Raw genomic sequence first — 20,280 nt, forward strand, 5'->3', positions numbered from 1 at the left:
AACTTAACAATTTAACTTATCTCTTTGTCTGAAATGTAAGATTTTGGGTACAGAACTGAATATATATTGTATTATTGTTAAGCTTTACATACAAAATTGTAAACGTGATATAAAAGAAGTTGACTATTTTTTCTGACTGCATCTGAAAAATCTAATAACACATACAATTATGGCTAATAAATAAACAATATCAGTAAAGTCATCTTCATTGCAGTGGTTGTTTTTTATAAAGCATTCAGTAAAATGTATCATTTACTGAGAAATCCATCCTTACTGATTTCAAGGCTTTTGTTGTTGTTGATCTTTTGAGCTAGCTATTAAGCTTTCATCACCTAAGGTCCATTATTGGTTTCCATTTCCTTTTTCATACTGTAAGCAATGAATTTCGGTTAATGTTTCTATCCACATTCACAGGAGAAAAATAAAATACAAAAGATCATTATTCAGCTTGACTCAACACTTCCACCTAGCTTCCCCTCCACAGAAGACAGTTCCTGCCTCAGCTGATGTATGTGAAAGGAGCTCACTTCAGTGGAAAAAGTGCACGACTGAGCTGGGATACACCGATCACTCACCCCATGGAGCACTGGGGCCAGGACACCTTCATCAATCTTTAACACTTAATTGTTTAACTGACCTAATTAGCTTCCATGTGCACATCCATTAGAAAGAGAGGGCACCAATGGGCCAGCAGCTTCAGAAGCCACTCCAATGCATCTGCTGCCCTATCCTGATCAGATGGAATGTGTGACTGTGGTTCTGGGTCAGGTGAGCAGTAGCCTGTGCCATCAGTCTCTGCAGTATGCTGTGTACCATATATAACCACGCATATATTTATAAAGGGGTGTACAGAGTGATGGCAAAGCAGGGTGGTCAAATGATATGGTGAAACCTGTTGCATCATCTTTGGGATGCACACGGTGCCCTTGACCATGTATGTGAGGTGACCTGTGGAACGGTCTGTGCTTTGTCGGTGTGGCAGCACTGTGTGCAGGTCAGCCAACTGCTCAAACTGCAATCAATCAACCAACCAACCAACCAATCAAACAATAAATAAATAAATAAATAAATAAATAAACAAATAAATAAATAAATGACCTCAAGGATACAGTACATTAGCCCAGAGGCACCCAGACATGTAGGCACCTAAATCAGAGAATCAAAACACTGGTTTAAGCAGCAAGCAATCTATCCAAAATGAAAACACTGTGATCCACTTACCTTCTTGTACTGCTTGAAATGGGTTGTTTGGCTCAATAAGTTTTATGGAGTGGGTGATTTTCTCGCTCTGTAAAATGTCGTCATTGAGACTGAGGTCTGAAATGGCCAATTGGAAAATCTCGTCGTCCCTCAACGCGTTTTCTTCGAAAATGGCACCTGTTGAAAGAGTGTTTCTCGATTAGTGATGTAGTTGTAAACCTGGCTGCCAGTGTGTGAACAGCGAACTATTAACTGTAACACACATATATTATTCACAAATGGAAGTGCTCGCGTCCTCAAACTATTAACAAGACCAAAACGAGATTACTTTTTCAGAATTATTGTTTTAACATCGCTCGAGAGGAAGTGCACGATGGAAAATAATTTACGTTAAAAAACATTCGTGTTTATTAAAAGGAACGTTTGCTTGAAACGCATGTGTTCAATTGCATATCACAGTTATTTGCGGTCAGTATAATCTCGGGCGTTATCATGCCCCACCCCCTTTCAGCACCATGGACAGTAACAAAGTGTGTTGAGTAAAATTGACTTTGCACAATACGGCTAGCTATAACTCGTTTGACTATTCGTATCTATATTCTTTATGATTGTGTAATCATAGCTTAGCTCTGACAGGAACAGAACTGAAAGGATTCGGTTCAAAATCAGAAATCTCCCATGGACCTGGTAAGTGTTGATTTACGTTGATCGTTTAATGGTTTTAAAGTTTAAATGCACACTCCGTATTGCACATCTCTTAATGGAAAGCTTAACGGTTATTCATTTTGTAGTCTGTGGACACTTTCACACAAAGTTAACTTGAGATGAAGTAAAGTAATTCATCTTATGTGGGCTATACCACAATTAAAGTCAAGCGTTGGGCGGGCTGAACTACTCCAGATGCGAAAGATATAGAGTAGAACGGAATTAAATTCCAGGGGTGGCATGCACAGTGCACGAGGAGAAACCTTACGTTGACTTAACTTGACAAGCTTACTCCAACAGTACAGTACAGCACACTGCGCTTTCTACGCCGCATATAGGTGCTGGTACTCAGTAGGCTAACCTACGCATTAGAATTTCACAGAATGAATGACGGAACAAAACGTTGCTTAGATTGGCTAGTTGATTTTTATTTTTATTTATTTATTTATGTTCATTTTTTTGGTAAGGTAAAAGACAAAACAGTCTGTGTTGCATGTCCAGTGGCTGGCTGAGGGATACAAATTCTATAAAAAGAAGAAATTCATAACTAGAAGCAATTTAATAATAAGCGCAGCACTAGTCTGTATAGGCCATTTATTTGGATTCACTTCCATGTCGTTTGCAGGCTCTGTTCTGTCACACAAAATCCATAAGTGGTAAATTGGAAAAGGGGACATCAAACTTTGAATCAAATGGGGCCTGAGCAGGGATCATGTTATCGTTTGATCGTCAAGCACAATTCAAAATTCGCTGTATCAATTTAACGTTTTCTTAATTTAAAATAAAACCGCAGTGCCGTCTAGCCTACTGCAGCTGGCTAAGCCTTCAGATCCTTTCATATTCTCCATCGTCTCATGGTACGTCTAAGCGAGTACTGGCAAATTTTCTCGTAAAAAATATCAGTGCCAACTTGCAGTAGGCTCTACTTCCAACAACTAATGCACAAAATTTCGGGACAGAGCCAAGGTTAAAAATTCACACAGCAACGTGAGAATGGGACGGCTCACAATGTTTCCTTTACCCTTACCGATGTTGAAGTGAGAACCAAAAAACCGACTCAATACCACACGAGTCAGATGCGGTTGTTTGAGTGCCCGCGCGTGATTGGTTCAAAGCTATTAATAAAAAAATACCATAAAAAATATTATAGTTGCATTTTTAATATGATACTTTTTTGGCCTTCATATGTTGCTAGTACCACCGACACGCATATACCCGCGCAGCAAATCCCCTTGTTCGCAACTCTACGCTTTCGGGTAACTTCATGATTCCACATTCAAAGATCTCTCTGCTTAGTAATTCTCCGTGAGCATGTGCATGTATGGACGATGTGGTTATGCATTAGTGCCCCCTGCGTTTTTAGCCTTGTGCTAATCAAACATCGCTGATTTGATCTATCAGGTCAGTATGCTGAAAGAACTGACACTTCAAGTCCAAATTACCCCTACAATGTGTTAGCCTACTGTTCGAAAGAAAAAAAAAAGAAAAGAAAAAAACCTTTGTCGTGAGCCATTGATTTTCCCCCTCAGCTATATATAGACGTTATCAGCATTTTTCTCACGTTCAGTAGAAAGTTCAAGCTTATAGGTGGGAAAGGAGTGAAGGGGGAAGGGGCATTATAACAAGCATCCGGCATTCGGTCATTAAAGCTTATGCAACGAATAACAAATATCCCAACAGGTAAATCTCTGTTGGGTTTAAAATGCGTCTTTGCTTCCATCGGAACAGTGTCTTTAAACGTAGTTTCGCAACTATATTTCCACGGAATTTACTGCGTAAAAATAATGCACATAGCCTATTATTTTCCTGATCAAGCGACAGGCAAGTGGAACGTTAACATATGAAAACCCATTCAAATTTCACTGCACCCCAACTTTAACTGTTTTGCGCGTTTTGTTGGCAGCGAAAGCGTCGTTAATTCAGCAGAAGTAGAAGATCCAACTGGTAAAGCCGCGTCTCTCTCTCAGACAGTACACAAAACGCACGCACGCACACGCGCGCGCGCACACACAAACACACACACGCACTTTTATAATAGAATGCAGGTGAATCAGCAATGTTATGGAACTCATTTTGTGTGTTCGCTTTTTTTTTTGCCGCACGTTTTCCCTGGTTTGCGAGTATTTCGGCTGAGGCTCCTTACCGATGTGAATGATGGAGTCCGCTCGCACTAAATTGCATTGCAAAATCCAAAGGGAAATGGAGATCAACAGCAATTCCATCTCCGGTTTTTACTAAAGCACCTCATCCACGCCTTCAATCGTTGGAAAATCCAATTAGTCACAGTGAAATATTGACATAAAAAGCTTTCAATTAACGGCTACGGCAGCATGATAACATCGCAAAACCAAACCAAAAAAAACGACGATTTACACAACAGACGGCGGCTTTCAGGGGGAAAATAAAGTAGTCAAAAGTAAAAGATGGAAAAGAAAAGGGAAAGGCGGGGAAAATCCTTGGCGGTTTACAGCCAGGTAGTGAATCCGGCGCGTAGCTCCAGCTCTCGCTCCATCCGGCGCTCACGGTGTCTGAGACATAACAAACTGCAAACTGCGGAGGAGGGACACCCCCCACGCGTTCGCCTGCCTGCTCGCTCGCTCTCTCGCTCGCTGTCCCGGACCACGTGACTGCAGAGACTTTCTACACCACGGAGCTGTCCGGAGAAGCCAAGGAGAAATGGAATTTGTTCAAGTCGGAGACAGCCAGACGCACAGAGAGCAGTCAGTCCACACGGCTGGGTCCTCTAACAAAGACGCCTACGTGGGAATGAACACGATTCGTTTGAAAAGCATGCCTAAACTAATACACGTAAAATGAAGGGGGGCGGGGGGTATCACATGATGAGTTCAACAACCCTGCAAAACCGGTAACTTGCAGTGGACGAACGGTGATTTGCGAGGGATCTTTAAGATTGAACCGCTCTATAAATGTGTATTGACTAATGGGGAAAGGGCACCGACATGGATTTAGAAGTTAAATAAATCAACAACAAAAAAGTTGAAAGTATGGAAGAAAAAGTGGATCTGGGCGCATATTAACACTGTGGGACCGAGAAGAGGAGCGACGTCCGTCACCGCAGGTCTTACAGGTGGAACGAGAAGAATTAAATAAATCAATTGAGGACTTATCCTGGGAATGGGTGGACGGCGAGGTTCTTTTTTACGTCTTCCAGATGCAACGAAGAGCTTGAGACTTAAAATTGCATTTAGAAACTTAACTGGGTGTGTGGATTCGACTGGAGCTGCTGTCTGCTATTTAGTATCGAGTGGGAGACGCATGACAAACGGTATAAGGATGAGATGTTTTTTGATAGTGGTTGTTATCTAAATTTACTGGTTCATTCAGCTAGCATCTTGTTAACACCCTACAGCTTTCAGAAGATACCAGTAGATGTTGTGGAGATACCTATGGTGATAATCACGGAGATGTCAAGTAGTATTGTTCACGTTACTAAAATCATGTGTCAAACGTTTCCGTTTTGGAAACGGGGAGGTTACATTTAGAAATAATGGACATAATTTCCTCTCTTGCACAGTGACAACACAATTCGCTGGAATTTCACGGAAGAAAAAAAAAAAACAAGAGTCCAAAAGAGACGAGTGGTCAGAACATTAAATCGTTGGACCCGGACTTTTCATACATGGCATTGAAGCATGGAAGTCTCAGCATCCGATGCCTTATAGCCAAAACAGGTCGGACAAAGTGACAGCGCAGGTCACAAGTGGATTTTCTAACGGGAAACGAACAGCGGGACGGAATACGCTTATTTTGTCTTTATGTATTTGATATGAAACTGCAGTGGTGTCAGAGAACGAAGATTTTCATAGAAGACGATGAAGCATGATAGTCTTAATCTTACAATTAAAGGATATTTCTTGCAGCAATATATGAACCAGAAATATCTTTTAGTTGTTTGGCGAAGTCTATCGGGTCACATGTAGAGTTCAGCACCTTGGAGACTGGACAGCTACACTCTGCAGTCCTGCCTGCTCGGTGGGACTTAGGTTGCGGCAAGCAATTCAACCAACTGGTGGGAAAAAATATTGTGCGAGGAAATGTCGTCCACAGCCATGTTTTTGGGGCTGAAAACATATAGCACATGCATAGTCTCAGTCGAAGTGAAATTAACTGAAACTGGTTTGATGAATGTTGCACTTGAAGGTCAATAGACTCGAACAACACAGGGTCGTTAATTGATCTATTTAGTCAAGCTTTAAAAAAACAGGATTTACTTATTTATTTATTTATTATTTTATTTACTTATTTCACCATCTCACATACGTTTCTAAGGTTTGGGAAGTTGGTTAAAAGTTTTGAAATCGTTTAGGTCTGTTGAAATTCAATTTAAGCAACAATTATTCACTAAGAACTAAGAGTTTGTTAATACCAAGGAAAATGAATGAATGTAGCCCATCCTTATGGAGCTAATTGAAAACTTAAGACAAAGGCAGTTAATTGATATTCCCGTATCTCCGCCTGATGTAGCCCACGTTTTATAACTAGCGAGGTGAATGAAGCCTTTATTGCCCCTATGGGGAATTCGCTTTGCACAAGGAGCTTAAAAACATCAAAAGACATCATCAAACATATAACATAAAACATAAGCATCATAAAAACATCATAAAACATCAGATCCACAAATGTTTGCGTTTACGCAGTTCCTTAAACATACGCGTAAGTTGGTAGGCTAATTTATGAAGACTTAAACAGCGCCAGGGCAAATTTATCTTACAGCTTTTTGTATTAAACTTTAAAAGTCGTGTCTTTTATCCAAGAGAACGTTTTGTCAATCACGAATCGGTGAAAATTTGAAAGGCACGGAATAACAAAAGGTGACCGTAGCTTTAGTTACATACAAGCGAGCGTGAAAGCAAAATAAAATCACCATATATATCAACTTGAATTACACGCACATTTACGTATGTATAACTAAAAATCTAAAAATGTATTCAGTTGAAGAAGTCCAATAGCTATTTGACAAACTGGGTTGTGTGCGCGTGAAGGTTGAACGGTAGCAAGCAAGCAATTGCTAAGAATCACTTTCTCGGTGGAGCAGCTCTTGAAGATTTGTCATGGGTAGCTTTCTTGGGGCCTTAAGTGAGATTTTGGCCGGCCTCCCAGCTTGGTATTTAGTATAAAATGTCCAGTTTTAAAACAACTCTACCAGTGTTAATTCAACTCTTAACAGATAACATTTGGTCCCACATTCCAGAATATATGGGTATATGACTGGCCCAATGCAGAAGGTCTTTTAGACTAACCGGGGTAGGGGAGGCTAGAAAAAAAGTCAAAATAATACACATTAATGGAAAGAAACTACACTTTATTAGTCTAAAACACAGGGATTTAAGGTGATCAGATGCATTCACTGCTTATTATTACACAAATCATAGAAGTAGCAGTGGTAGCGGCAACAGTAGCAGTTTGTTCATGAGCTAAAAAAACAAGAATGTCATTTTGATATGTATAAAGTAGATAACTAAATATAAAACATAAAAGTGAGCGTAGAATAAATATATACTGTTTTGGAAATTTTACTAAATAGATCACTCGACTTGGAGTCAGTTTAATGATAGCTATGTCATTTGTTTTTCTGAAAAAATTAGAAGAGTTTGTCTGTAGTTAGATGCTAATAAATGTCAGTGGAGCTACCCTTGTGTTCATCAGCTGCTGAAATCTTTTAACCCTTCTATCATGCCAAGTCATTGCTTTGCTAACCATTTGCACTTAGAAGTACCACAAGTACATAACTGCAAGTCATCTTGATTAGAATTTTAACACGCATAACTTTCAGTCTCATTTTCATCTCAGCTATTGTTTTGTTTATTTCCAAAAAACAAACAAAAAAGACAACATTTTTAATACCATTCTATTGTGCTCTTGACCAGCTAATTGTTTTCAGGTCCCATAAAGCCATTGGCACGTGCAATAAAACCAAATGAGGTACAGGGAAACAAAGCTTATCAGTCTGTAGATCTTTCAGTGTGATTTAGGCAGGCAGTACCCCTGGGGTACTCATTTGCACAACCCTGGAGCCAGTCAGGACATGAGAATGACGTGGACAACATGACAACACTTTTACAGTATGCAGAGGAAGAAGCCACTCCGGGCCCCATGCAGGTTTGGCATTGACCTGTGACAGATCAGACCCAGAGCACGTGCACAGCATTCAATGAACAACAATACAGTATTTAAATGAGGAGATCACAAGGAGGCTCTGTGCAGCACAGACTGGGCCTTATGTGGCCCCTTGGGATGCTTATGCCAAGTGCCGGCCTCAGCAACAGTTACCAAGGTAACCAGAGTCATCCCAGCAGCCTGTGGCAGAAAGAATTCTTCTTCTTTTTTCTAGTATAACCAAACTTTTTTTTTTGATTTAGTCCTTTTTGTAGATTTTATGGCACATTTGCAGTTATTTTAGTTTGTTCTGTAACCTTCTTTCATTAAAAAACAAAATTAATAATGCAGAACACAACCAAACCGTTACGGTTTGTGGACAAAGACAGAAAAGTGGAGGAGGAAGGGAGGGCACTTTAGTACAGGTCGCTGACACAGCCAATCACTACTTGCCTACTGCAACCTTGTTGTTGAACTCTAAAACGTCAAAACATCAGGGAACCATGGTAACTGATTTGAACTTCATGCTGGGCCAAAACCAGCCCTTCAGGGCTTGTTTCTTAGAAGTGAAGCCTCCTGGGTACGTTTAACTGAATTTGGGTGTCATTCCAAAAAGGAGTTGCCTCAGTTACTGTGGAACATACACACACCAGGAATGAGCGTCCATAACAAATTTCCCAAATTACATTATGCTAGGACATGTCCTCAAACTGTGCATGAAGGGACCCAATGCATTCACAGAGCACGTGCCTCAAGTCTCCATTTTTAGGAAATGTTCATAAGTGAACATGAGGAGCTAGATAGGCCCTACACATATATTTAATATGAAGTACATTGAAATCACTTGGCAGACACTCTTATCCAGAGCAATATACAGAAGGGGAGAACATCAGTACTACTATCAGGAATACAAAAATGCAGATCAACTCATTGTTTAAAAAAAAAAGTTCCAATTAAAAGTTGTACAATTAGTCTCTTGACTGTGCCGCTGGAGTGCCAATGGGGACCCCTGGAGGACAACCATTGAAATATAAAATTAAATTCCTGCAGGTTGTGGAGACAAACTGGTGGCCCTACACATAATGTTCCAATGTAAATTTACTTATAAAATCAAAGAGAGGAATATCTGGAAGAAGGATACATTTGTTGTGCGGAATAGTGCTGAGAGTGTGTTTGAAAAAGCAGGGCTATAGCTAATTGTTCTAGTGAAGTCCAAAAGCTCAAAGGGTGGAACGAAGTCGGAGCTAAAAACATTCAGACGTACCAGGGAGACACTGTGTACATCTTTTTAGATCTTGAAATAACAAAAACTTTCAGCATCAGATAAATCATTCAATGTGCTATCATACCAGCTGGATCAGTAGAGGGAAAAGAACACAAGGTTTGGAATCCATGAGCAAATGATTGTTTTGCCAAATGGGGTGGAACTAATGAAAATACTGAAAATGCCAAGATGTCTGCTCTCTGGCTGCGTACTCTAATGAATTAGTGATGATATACCCCATATAAAGAGAATATGTTCTTTGTTTTATATCAGAGAATGGCAGTTCAAAAACCCTGTGCAATCACTTTTTTTTTTTACTTTAAAATTTCAATAAGTCAAAAAATGTACATGTAACCTTTCCATGTTTATAAATGGGAAATACCACAGTTTTCTTTTGAAAAACCTCTACTGCAACAACCACAAATACAATTCGACATTTGGCTTCCTGACAACTAAGGATGATGCAAAGTTGAAAATGATCATTCATTGTTCCACATACAATACATTTATTTCTAAATGGTATTGATTAAATCAAGGAACTTAGGAGGAAGTGAGGGCAAGATTGCAAACACAATACATTGATTTTATTTGTGAAATGATGCCACCACATTGTTACTTTAACATGGATAGAAAATACATTTTTGATAACTATGTCATATTTGAGATTATAGATTATGTTTTACTTCAGAGTTCATTTCCAAAACTCCCTTGTAATGGTTAAGGTAATGAACAGCTGTGGCTGCAACACAGCAAAGGTGGCCAGTGTTAGCACAGTTATCACAGGAAAACTCAAATTGCGTAGCCACCTGTGCACTGCAGCACACAGTTCATATATATTTAAAAATATTTACATTTTAAATATCCAATTTTATACAGCAACATGTGTATTAAACAAGTCATACATATATAAATTAGAGTAACACTTTGTATATGAATGCTCCCTCACAAGAGCTATGTAACTACATCATAAGCACTACATAGCGGGTTTAATAAATTCATAGGTCATTAACCACAAATAGGCATATGGAGTGTGTCACATTTGCTGCATCACAGTGGTGACATAACGTATCAAATGCCAGTTTGTAGTTATTGACATAAGCATTAAAGCATTAAAATGATGTAGCACATATGAAGGTGCTATGTAGTGAATGCCCATTCGAAGAATGTGTTATAAACATGAGTATTTCCTTTGTGTTGATATTAACACACTGTGCCTGTATCTTTTAGGCTGAGGTTCCAGAGCAGTAGGAAAACATTTCTCTTTAATCCCAAAGAACAAATTGGAAAACTAAAGGTGACCTGTCAGACTGTGGTCATTATCGACCCAGCTGCATGCATCATGAACGGTGTGGTCATTAATCCCATGTGACTTGGACAAATTCATAATCTGCCAATCTAATCATCCCTTCTGTCTAATTGGCAGAATAAATCCTTGTTACCCTGCTACAGCCGCCTTGCAGCGAATCTTAAAGTGAAAAATGGGTTTTAAGGTCATGGAGGATAGCCTGCTAACCCTTACCAGAACATAAGTTTTGTTTCAGCAGTGTGGGGAAAGGGACTTTCCAGGAACATTTGAATTCACATTTATCATGGTTTGACAGAAATTTACACAGTACTTTTTCTTCCATGAAAGACTTTAAAATATAACTGTGAAACATGAGCATACATTTTTCACTTTAACTAAAAGGGGGCATTCTTTTAAAGCAGTTTTTATAAACGAACTTTCCTTTTTCCAGAGAACACATCTGAGATAAATAATATCTGAACCAGGTTTCATGACTTTACAATTTTAGCTTTCTTGTCAGTGTGTAAAGTGTGTTTCATCATCGTGGTTGCTGGAAGCATGCTTCCTATGCTATTGAGCTTGCCATCTTATTATAATAAAGTTGATGTTTGGCTGTATAGATCATTTATGTTTGTGCAATCTGGTCACTGTTCAGTTCAACACAGATCATGTTAGTAGACAATTTCAGTCTTTCAATCTGTCTTGCATTAAATGGTTAAAAGTTAAGACTTATTTCAATATGTTTAATAGTTATTAGTTAAGATTTGTAGTGAGTTTAGATTAAAACAGTCCATGGACCATGAAACAGATCAGGCCCAAGCACAATATGGAGTCATAAATCTTTTTTTTTTTTTTTTTCTGACAGCTTTGGATGTCTTAAATTTCCTTCATAGTTGCCTTTTGAAAAATGTACCCCGTCATTTAGTTTGAAAAGGTCATAATAACATTGATCTTTTCTGTAAAACTCATCGTTTAATATTGAGTAGCAATGACACAGCCACAATAACTGCACTCTTCCCGTGTGATGCTGTACCATAAAATAAATCATGTCACCTTTAAAAGAATGTATATATAATACATATATATATGTGTGTGTGTGTGTAAATGTGTGCGCGCATGATTTCCACTTCATTAAGTGCAACTGACAAACTATTACTGTACCTGAAAATACAGGATAGCCTGTGGACACCTCACACCATTCGTTTCCTTATCGTCTTTGCATTTTGGTGCGCTGAAGGGTTTATCGCAGGTTTTACGGTCAGGGTGTTACGGCAGATCTGTGTGACAATGTCACCCTTTCAGCTAAACGCTGTATCTGTGACGCCCCCCATGTCCTGCAGAAGAGCAGCACTCTGAAACAGGACAGAATTAGATTCCTTTTTTTGTTTCATATGGCATTGCAGCAATCCCAAGCACCTCTTCCACACTTAATGGAGGGTATTATCTTCAATTATCCTTTGTGCTTGCTTACGTACACCACGGCTGTTATATTACAATGTATTTATGCAGTGTTTGTTGTTGGTTGGTTTATTGCTCGTTTTTATGTGACTGTGTTTACATATAGTTTCATTTCAGAATATGCAGTCATCTGAAGGTTACTCCCATATCAGCATACATGCTTCTGTTCTATAATAAATATCTACAGTGCAAATGTCCGAAGCTCAGTACCCACTCAGGGTTCAGATCCACAATTCTGCTGTTCAAACTGGGCTCCATTGATTTTATCTGTACAAATGTCCAACATAATTCATATTACTCCAGATAAACACATAAGTATGGAAATGATATACTGGAAGGCATTAAGTCATTGTAAAAAATATGCATGGCTAGCCACTGTACTTCCAGATCCAGTAATGAGTAGACATGCTGTACAATAAGCTCTTATATAGCTCTGATGGACATCTGAACTGAAACAGAACGGAACTAAATGGAAGCTCTGAGACTGAGCTAATGATCCTGTTGAAATCACGGTGTGCCGTAAATGAGACGCAGGCTACATGCATACGTGTCCCTATCTGTCCGTCTAATGAATTACATTTCTTTTAGGACGAGGGCTTTTGTTAGCATAACGAACTGCAAAAAAAAATAATGAAGCAGTTCTTCCAGACACACGCTGAGAGAGCACGCTCCGCATTTGAGCGACGAAGAGGGGATTTTGCTGTCACACGAACGGGAGTCATCACACTATTATTACAATGAGCTGTTGATCTTTACAAAGAAATGTTGGTGTTAAAGGGCTGATGCCACTGAAGCCTCTGTTAGACCAAATAAAATCTGTCATTAGAATAAATTAGGCGTGCTCGGATGTCCACGAGTCATAGAAGTCCCCGCAAAACGCTACATCACTGTCCGTCACCAAAATGAATTACAGTGACTGTATACTGCCTTTTCAAAATGAGAGTGCAGGGCTGCAACAAGTTCTAATTGTAAAGGTCTTATTAAGAAAAAGAAAATTGTGTTTTCCTCTCAATTTGCCCCGAGCAACCTTTTATTTTTTTAAATTACCATACATTAATGACTTCCCTCTTCCTACTCTCTTTCTCTTGCTCTCTCTCTCTCTCTCTCTGACTCCCCTTTGGCTCAGAGCAGTACAGATGGCTGAATGCACAAAATGACTTTAGTTTACATCACTACCAGCAGAGCTCCGTGCCTGTTACTTACCGCTGTGATTAATGAGCATTATGTACAAATCAGCGGAGGCATTTCCTCTATCCCCTTGCACTTTTCAAGAGACAATCAGAAATGCATTACAGGAAGAAAATAAAGTGCAGGAGCTGCTCCAGAGTTGTGCTCATCTCTAACGAATTTTGTACATGCTAATGGCAAAAAAATGAACTGCACTTGTAATTTTCAGGACAAAAATTTTTCGAGAAAAAAATCCAGCAGCATTTCAGAGGACTTCAATTTTAAATGAAAAATTTTATTAATATTACATTAACAGAACAACGGTAACATCCAGAAAGATCTTCATTGCCATGTTTGAATATTGCACTGATGGCCTAAATGCTAGGAGTATGCCTTAGGTGAACCCAACCTAAAAAAAAAAAGACTTTAATTCTACTGCTCAGATTTCTTCAGTGCAAGTCTTTAAAATAAAGTAGAATGTGGGAATAGTTTTGCTTCTATCCTCTGCTCATAAAAATCAATTATCGAGCTAAGTTCGGACCTCTTCAATTCAGAAAGAGAAATGAACCAAATGGACCCAGGAATGAAACATCATAAACCCCTCTCAAGATAATTCTGAAACTAAAATAATCTGTTAATTTGGTCAGTTGACTTGGTATACGTCTCTGTACTGTATATCCTTAAAAGGATAAGGGTGATGGGATGCAACTGGGATGTGCAATGCACATAGACTATATAAGACCAGGAGAAAGGCTGCTTTCTTTTTTGGTGAGGCAAGAAATAAGGTTTAGCTTGGAAAGTAAATGGTATGTTTCAGCTTTGTTCATAATACGTTAAACAGCACCAGCTGATCCAGGCACTCAGACCAAAAGTGACTGAGCAACCAGCACTTTAAAGGACTTTAGAGCAACTGAGCTGCATGCTAATAAAGGTGCAGCCAGAGCCACTTTAAAAAATGTCACAGCATGTCTGGCTTGGTAGTTTTATTACACAGCCAAGTGCAAACTGTTTTCTCGCGGGTCAAAAAACAGACCAAGTACACTTATACGCAGCCTCAGAATCATAATCTTACAGGACTTAATCAACTGGCAAACACATGGGAACAACACCCTCCAGGGGTTGTCGAGTGGCTCACACTGTTAATGCACAGCCACAGTGTGGATAAAGGATGCAGCTCAGGGCCATAGGGAAAGTTATCGCTGGATAAAAAAAACAAAGAACTCTTATCCGGAGTGACATTTTTTTTAACTGAAGCAATTCAGGTTAGCCACATGGCATGAGGAGAGAACGGAGTTGCAAGCCCAGTTCTCTAGTCATGATGGTACACTGCCACGCTATAGCAGGAGGGGTGTGGTAGTGCATGAGGAAAATAGGCGGTGTGCAACAGTAAAACCGTTCTGCAATAAAGCACAAGTTATCAACACATTTCACTGTGCTAAGAACCACAAAATACACATGATTATATATTTATTTCACATTTGTATCCACAAAGTAAAAGGATCCATTACAGATGTATTTGTTTTGTAACCAGCAGATCATTGTCTTAAAGGGACAGTCGCACCTCCAAACTTAAACCTAAAGAAGAGAAATGTATGTGTGGACATGGTGTAATGTGTGAATGAATACCCTGAGTACACCTATAGGACAAGAGTGTAGGTAACAAGATATTTACATAATATAATGACTGAAATTCCATATATTCGGTGGGCCTAACCTAGAAGATATGAGCTACATGAAGTGGCTGAACCTCTTCAGTAGTCTGTCTGCGGACAACTTTAAATAGAAAGAGGTGACAAATCATTGAAGATGTTCTTTTTTCCACTTTGGATTAGGCCTTTTTCAATGCTAATGGTTATTTGACAAAATAAATATTGGATAAAAAACATGCAGGCCCTCACACAGACGCACAAACACACACGTATGCGCACACACTTACAAACACACGTTTGTAACATTCATGCTTACACATGCACATGCGCACCCACACGCACTTACAAACTCAAACAGATACACACACATGCACACACACACGCACACACACAAACACACACCTACAAACACAAAAACACATGTACACACATGCGTGCTCACACATGCACACACACACACATGCACTCACACACACTTACACACATACACACATACACAAGTTTATGCAACCATTCTTACGGACGCGTGTACACATACACACAAGCGCACACACAGCTTCACCAACTTCTTTCTAGTAAATTAGAACCCACAGTGAAATGAGGGCTCAGTGCTGTTGAGGGATTGTGCCGTAGGTCTGAAGTGGACAAATGAATAGCCAAACATGGGTCATTAAAACCTTCTACTCTGTGTGCACGGCAATACCGTCAGATGAGGGAACAGTCTGGCTGAAATATAGGAAAACATGATAAAGAATGGATGAGATTCCTGTGCATCTCTGATTCCAAGATTGACTTTGCACATTTGCATTGAATGTCAATAAAACCTCATCCACAACTGATTGCAATTCGTGGAGAGCTAGAACATGGCCATGGTTCATTAGGGTTTTAAACCTGAAGATGGTATGCAAAAAAGCAAACCACCCTTACACGAGTATTGCCTTAACGCGATGACCTATTTATTCAAGTTGATGTTAGTCCTTAGACAGAAGATGGGATTTTCTACTAAATAAATAAATAAACATCAGCAGGGCCGTATCTACATAAAACCATCACTAGCAACAGTACCAGTATTATAGAGTCAAGCATCATCTTCACAGTTGCTCAAAATGCGGAATGACTTTCAGCTTTCTAAGCCTGGCGAGCGCCACTTCAAATATGATTATACATGTCTGGTTCTGATGGCACTTTCCAAAACCCAAAATTCAGGCTTCACAATCCTGGGTCCTTTATTAAAATCATCCCATTTCTGACCAGGTTGCTCTACTTTAAATATTTTAATGTACAGAACTCCATTTCTCAGAAAATTATGCAAAAAATTCAGGCATAGATTATCATATCTCAGCATAGCCTTTTGCAGTCTTTGAGGGCAGTTTTTGCTAAACGTAAGTTTCCGATGTCTCCCCTCTTAATGCCAGCATAGCAATTCAGGCTGTAATCATCCCTTCTCAATTGCTTGAGGTAACTGCCAATTCTCACCTTGTACGTTACACACATTTTTGTCTCCACTTTCCAAAGGGCAAAGCTTTTAAGAAGGCAAATTCAGACGTGTCATTGAGGCAGTGAGTGCCCTTGAATTTCCTTGCCTGAGCCATTGGCTAGCCAGCTTATACTAGCAAGGACAGAGAAAACGATTAAAATCAGCCTATATTTTGAGCCATTAAGACATGTTATGCAAACAGACAATTATGTCAAAAAAGCTTCAGGCCCCAGTGAACATTCATGCGGTGAAAAGGTAGAAAGTTGGTGAAGCGGCATCTAACTTTCTGTGGCCACATATACACATAAACAGAGAGAAAATAATCCACAATAGCCCATTCAGATGCTTAGTTTAGTTTGTTGTTTCAGATCTGACCAGTCAATACTTTATAATGTTTGTATAAATATTTTATGAACTTGTTTAGACAGTAATTCTCTCACTCATAGCTAGTTTCTCATTAGCTATCAAGTTTAAAAGAGCCTTTCCAAAGGCATAGACGAGGCAGAAAATGTGGGAGCAGAAAGTGTCTGTTTAATAGTGCTTTCTGAAAACACGGTCCACTCCCTGTCCTCCTGGCATGCCAGGACACACAAGAAAAGCACAAAAAAGTGACCTGAATAAATATTCATAACTTAAAGACTGAACTTCATGTTCAGTTGTTCAAAGTAATTGCAGCACCGGGTAAGACACATTTTGTGGTTACATAAGTAACCGTCTGACTTTTAAACACATTTCCCATCTGGAAATGAGGCAGTGACAGAGTTTTCTTATATCCTGTAGCATAATATGTCTAGCATGCATATTTCAGTTAATAAGAGCACACTTCCATAGGCCAGTTGCCATGGTAAATCCACTTTTCAGGCTAGGAATAGCATAACAAGATTAAGTGACAGAAATTAAGGCATATTATAAATATACAATGGCTAACACATAATATTGGCTGTATTATAGCACTAATCATACACAAACACTACATTGGAAGTTGTCTTTTCACCTTACATTCCCAGTACTGCCACAGTTTCATGTTGTAGTTTATGTCCTTCATTCATTACAAACCAGTTAAGCATCTACCACATAGGCCTTTCCATTAAACACAAATGTCTCACTCTCCAAGTTAGATCCTCTAATAGAATCACCATTATATCTGGTCTGAGATTAACCAATTTTTCCTTTTCTAATTGAGAAAACGGCATATGGCGACCGTTATTAAAATTTCATCTCTACTCCATCATGCCCAACGAAAGCAGATCGCAGATGCGAAAAGCAAACCCAATAGCTAAGACATGTTTGTTTTGTGCCCATAAATTTAAATAATGCATTGTATTTAATCACAGGGAAAAGCCTGTAAAAGCCATCATTATTTACAAGTAGGTAGTAAAGCTACAACAAATCTTGTGACCCACGGTAACCACAGAAGCCACAGTTACGCTCCATGAGTGACAAGTGCTACGCAAGTGCTACGATTAATTATTGTTGCAAAATAACTGTCAATATACATTATGAGCTGTCATTTATCTAATTATCCTTCAGATGTTGGATAAATGACTGAGCATATTCCTCAGATCAAATGAATTAAGTTATAATTTAATAGATCTACTCGTGCAGATGATTAATTAATTGGACAATGCTGTAGTATCGCAGGGCTATAGCAACCCCAATCATGTAGCAATGCGCTACCAGGTACATTTAAATCGGTAGCTCAAATACGAATGTCTAAATTGAATTGTTGATGCAAACGGAGTCATGAATTTGGATGCATTAGGTTCAGTATTCCAAGTTATGTAAATCACTTACTTGAAATGGAACCTCAGACACGCATTTTATTCAATTCTGTGCTTCCCGGCGGTGCATATTTGCTGCAGATAAATGAGAAACAAAATGCACACGCTGTATCAGAATTGCAAAGCAAGTGGAAAACACACAAAGGTTGCATCCCATTCCTTCTAACTGTATTAACCAATGGTATGCTTCACGGTGAAACATTCTAGCAGATAAATAATCAGCCCATTTGCGGTGCTGACCATTTGGACCCTTTTGTACATTCTCTTCTGTATTATCACGTCGTCTACTCTTTAGTTTCAGCTTTAGTCTTTTCAGAAATTTGTCAAATTGAGATAAATCAGTAGGCCTTTCCAGTGTTATGTTCATTTTTAACATATGACTTTCCACACTGCATACCCATTTAATAATAAATTCATGGATCTCACGAATCGATATTAAACATGAGGAAATTTGCACAGCACTGCAATCAGTTTGATTTCCCTCATGTCCAAACCCCTATTACGACCCCTGAGCCTAACTGCTTATCAAAATGAAAAACCAGCCGGTTCACTAAACATATCACTACGCCTGGCTCCCCACCCATGTGCCCCCCAAGCACTCCTATATCATTTCATGAATTAGCAATGAAGTTATGACATTTTATATTATCTTATGTTTTACGGTCATGGATGCCTTATGTATTCATGATTTGTATGATGGTTCAAAACTTAGCGTAGTCAACTTACATTAAGTGGTGATGTTGCACAAACACTCCTTGGTGTGATGATTGTGTTAGCTAGGTCTGGCACTATTGCTCAGTAACTCTGGTGGTTGCCTTTATGGTGAATGCCTTTCCTATATACTGTAAGTCACTCTGAATAAGAGTGTCTGCAAAAGGAAAGTAATGCAAAAAAAAAAAACCCAAAGAAGAGACTATTGATCAATAAGTATGAAAGGCCGTAGGTTGTGAAAATATGCATCCCTCCACAGTAAGCTCCCTCTCGCTTAATTGTTTACAGTAGAAGCAGTTACCGTAGAAAAGCTCTGATTTGCGTTTATCTTGATTAGCTTTCTGAGAACGCACAGCTACGGGCACCATGCTGGGTGAGTTTTCTCTGGAAATCACTGTTCGTCAGGCACAGATTATACAACAACTTGATTAAACTGCTTAATTTAAATACGATTATTATTAGACCCAGTTCTCCACTACGTGTCCTCACTGCCACAATCTATTTCATATACTGAGCTTACACTGCATTTTAAGAGGTTATACTGTATATGGTGATTTCAGTATTTCATTTTACATGAAATATTGAACTGAATTGAACAACCACTCCTGATTGTCCGTCTCACAAACCATGTAAATCCATGGGCCGTTCTGTAAGAGCTAGACATGGTGTCAAAAGCGACACTGCTGCTCACTCACCCCTGAGCAAAACACATCAGAATGATGTCTTCCAGGTTGTTTGTAATATATCTCATTTTAGCATTGTGCTGTTCAGAGCTGCCTTTGTCAGATTCCCTCTCTGTCTGACTTCCATTCCAGCTTCTCAAATGCTTCATTTTCAATCAATACCTCTCCTCTTTGTTGCTGCGGGATCAGATGTGGTTTCATCCTCTTCTCCTGAAAGGGCCGGTGTGGGTGCAGGCTTTCGTTTCAACCAAGCAGAAACACGCCTGGTTTTACTAATCAAGGCCCTTAGCAGGGACTCTAGTGGTTGATTAGTAGAATCAGGTGTGTTACTGCTTGGTTTCTTTTTTTTTTTTAAAGCCTGCACCCACACTGACCCTTCCTGCCCACACACCCTCCGAGAAGGTAAGAGTGTCATTCACACCAGACGCCAGGCTGTCCGACGGAGCTATCAGACCATGCTTCACTAGTGCGTCTATCCTGGGTCTGTCCTGGGTCTGTCCCACAGTGCTAACTTTGAGCTCGTCTCTACAGTGAGATGGGAGAAGCAATCCCATTGGAACTCAGAATAAATTCTCTTCAGCTGCACACACCCGTGTTTAAAAACAGGGCAGAGGAACAGAACTATCCTAGGATGGATAAAAACCTGAATTAAAGCACCACAAGAACATTAATCATACACGTTCAAAAGGTTTGAGCTACTTACAGATGTTTATTTTGTTTTTTCATGCATACCCATCCAGCTCTTTGATATTCTCTGTTTGGATACATTTTTAAAATAAAACG

At 39.3% G+C, this 20,280-nt stretch overlaps 1 protein-coding gene across 3 annotated transcripts in view; it reads right to left on the bottom strand.

The window, feature by feature from the left end:
* Nucleotides 1-20,280, bottom strand: part of grid1a (glutamate receptor, ionotropic, delta 1a) — a 301,759-nt gene that overhangs the window by 256,293 nt on the left and 25,186 nt on the right. The window contains exons 1-2 of one of the 3 annotated variants that reach the window (XM_064317441.1): nucleotides 4,049-4,588; nucleotides 1,222-1,377 (exon numbers count right to left, since the gene is read on the bottom strand). In XM_064317441.1, the coding sequence (XP_064173511.1) occupies nucleotides 1,222-1,377; nucleotides 4,049-4,127 (235 nt within the window). In that variant the 5' untranslated portion in view covers nucleotides 4,128-4,588. Of the gene's footprint in view, nucleotides 1-1,221; nucleotides 1,378-4,048; nucleotides 4,589-20,280 lie in introns of those variants that run through there. The other 2 variants (XM_064317442.1, XM_064317444.1) reach the window with 2 other exon arrangements.

Source organism: Anguilla rostrata, chromosome 18 (genome assembly GCF_018555375.3).
Source record: "Anguilla rostrata isolate EN2019 chromosome 18, ASM1855537v3, whole genome shotgun sequence".
NCBI lineage: Eukaryota > Metazoa > Chordata > Actinopteri > Anguilliformes > Anguillidae > Anguilla > Anguilla rostrata.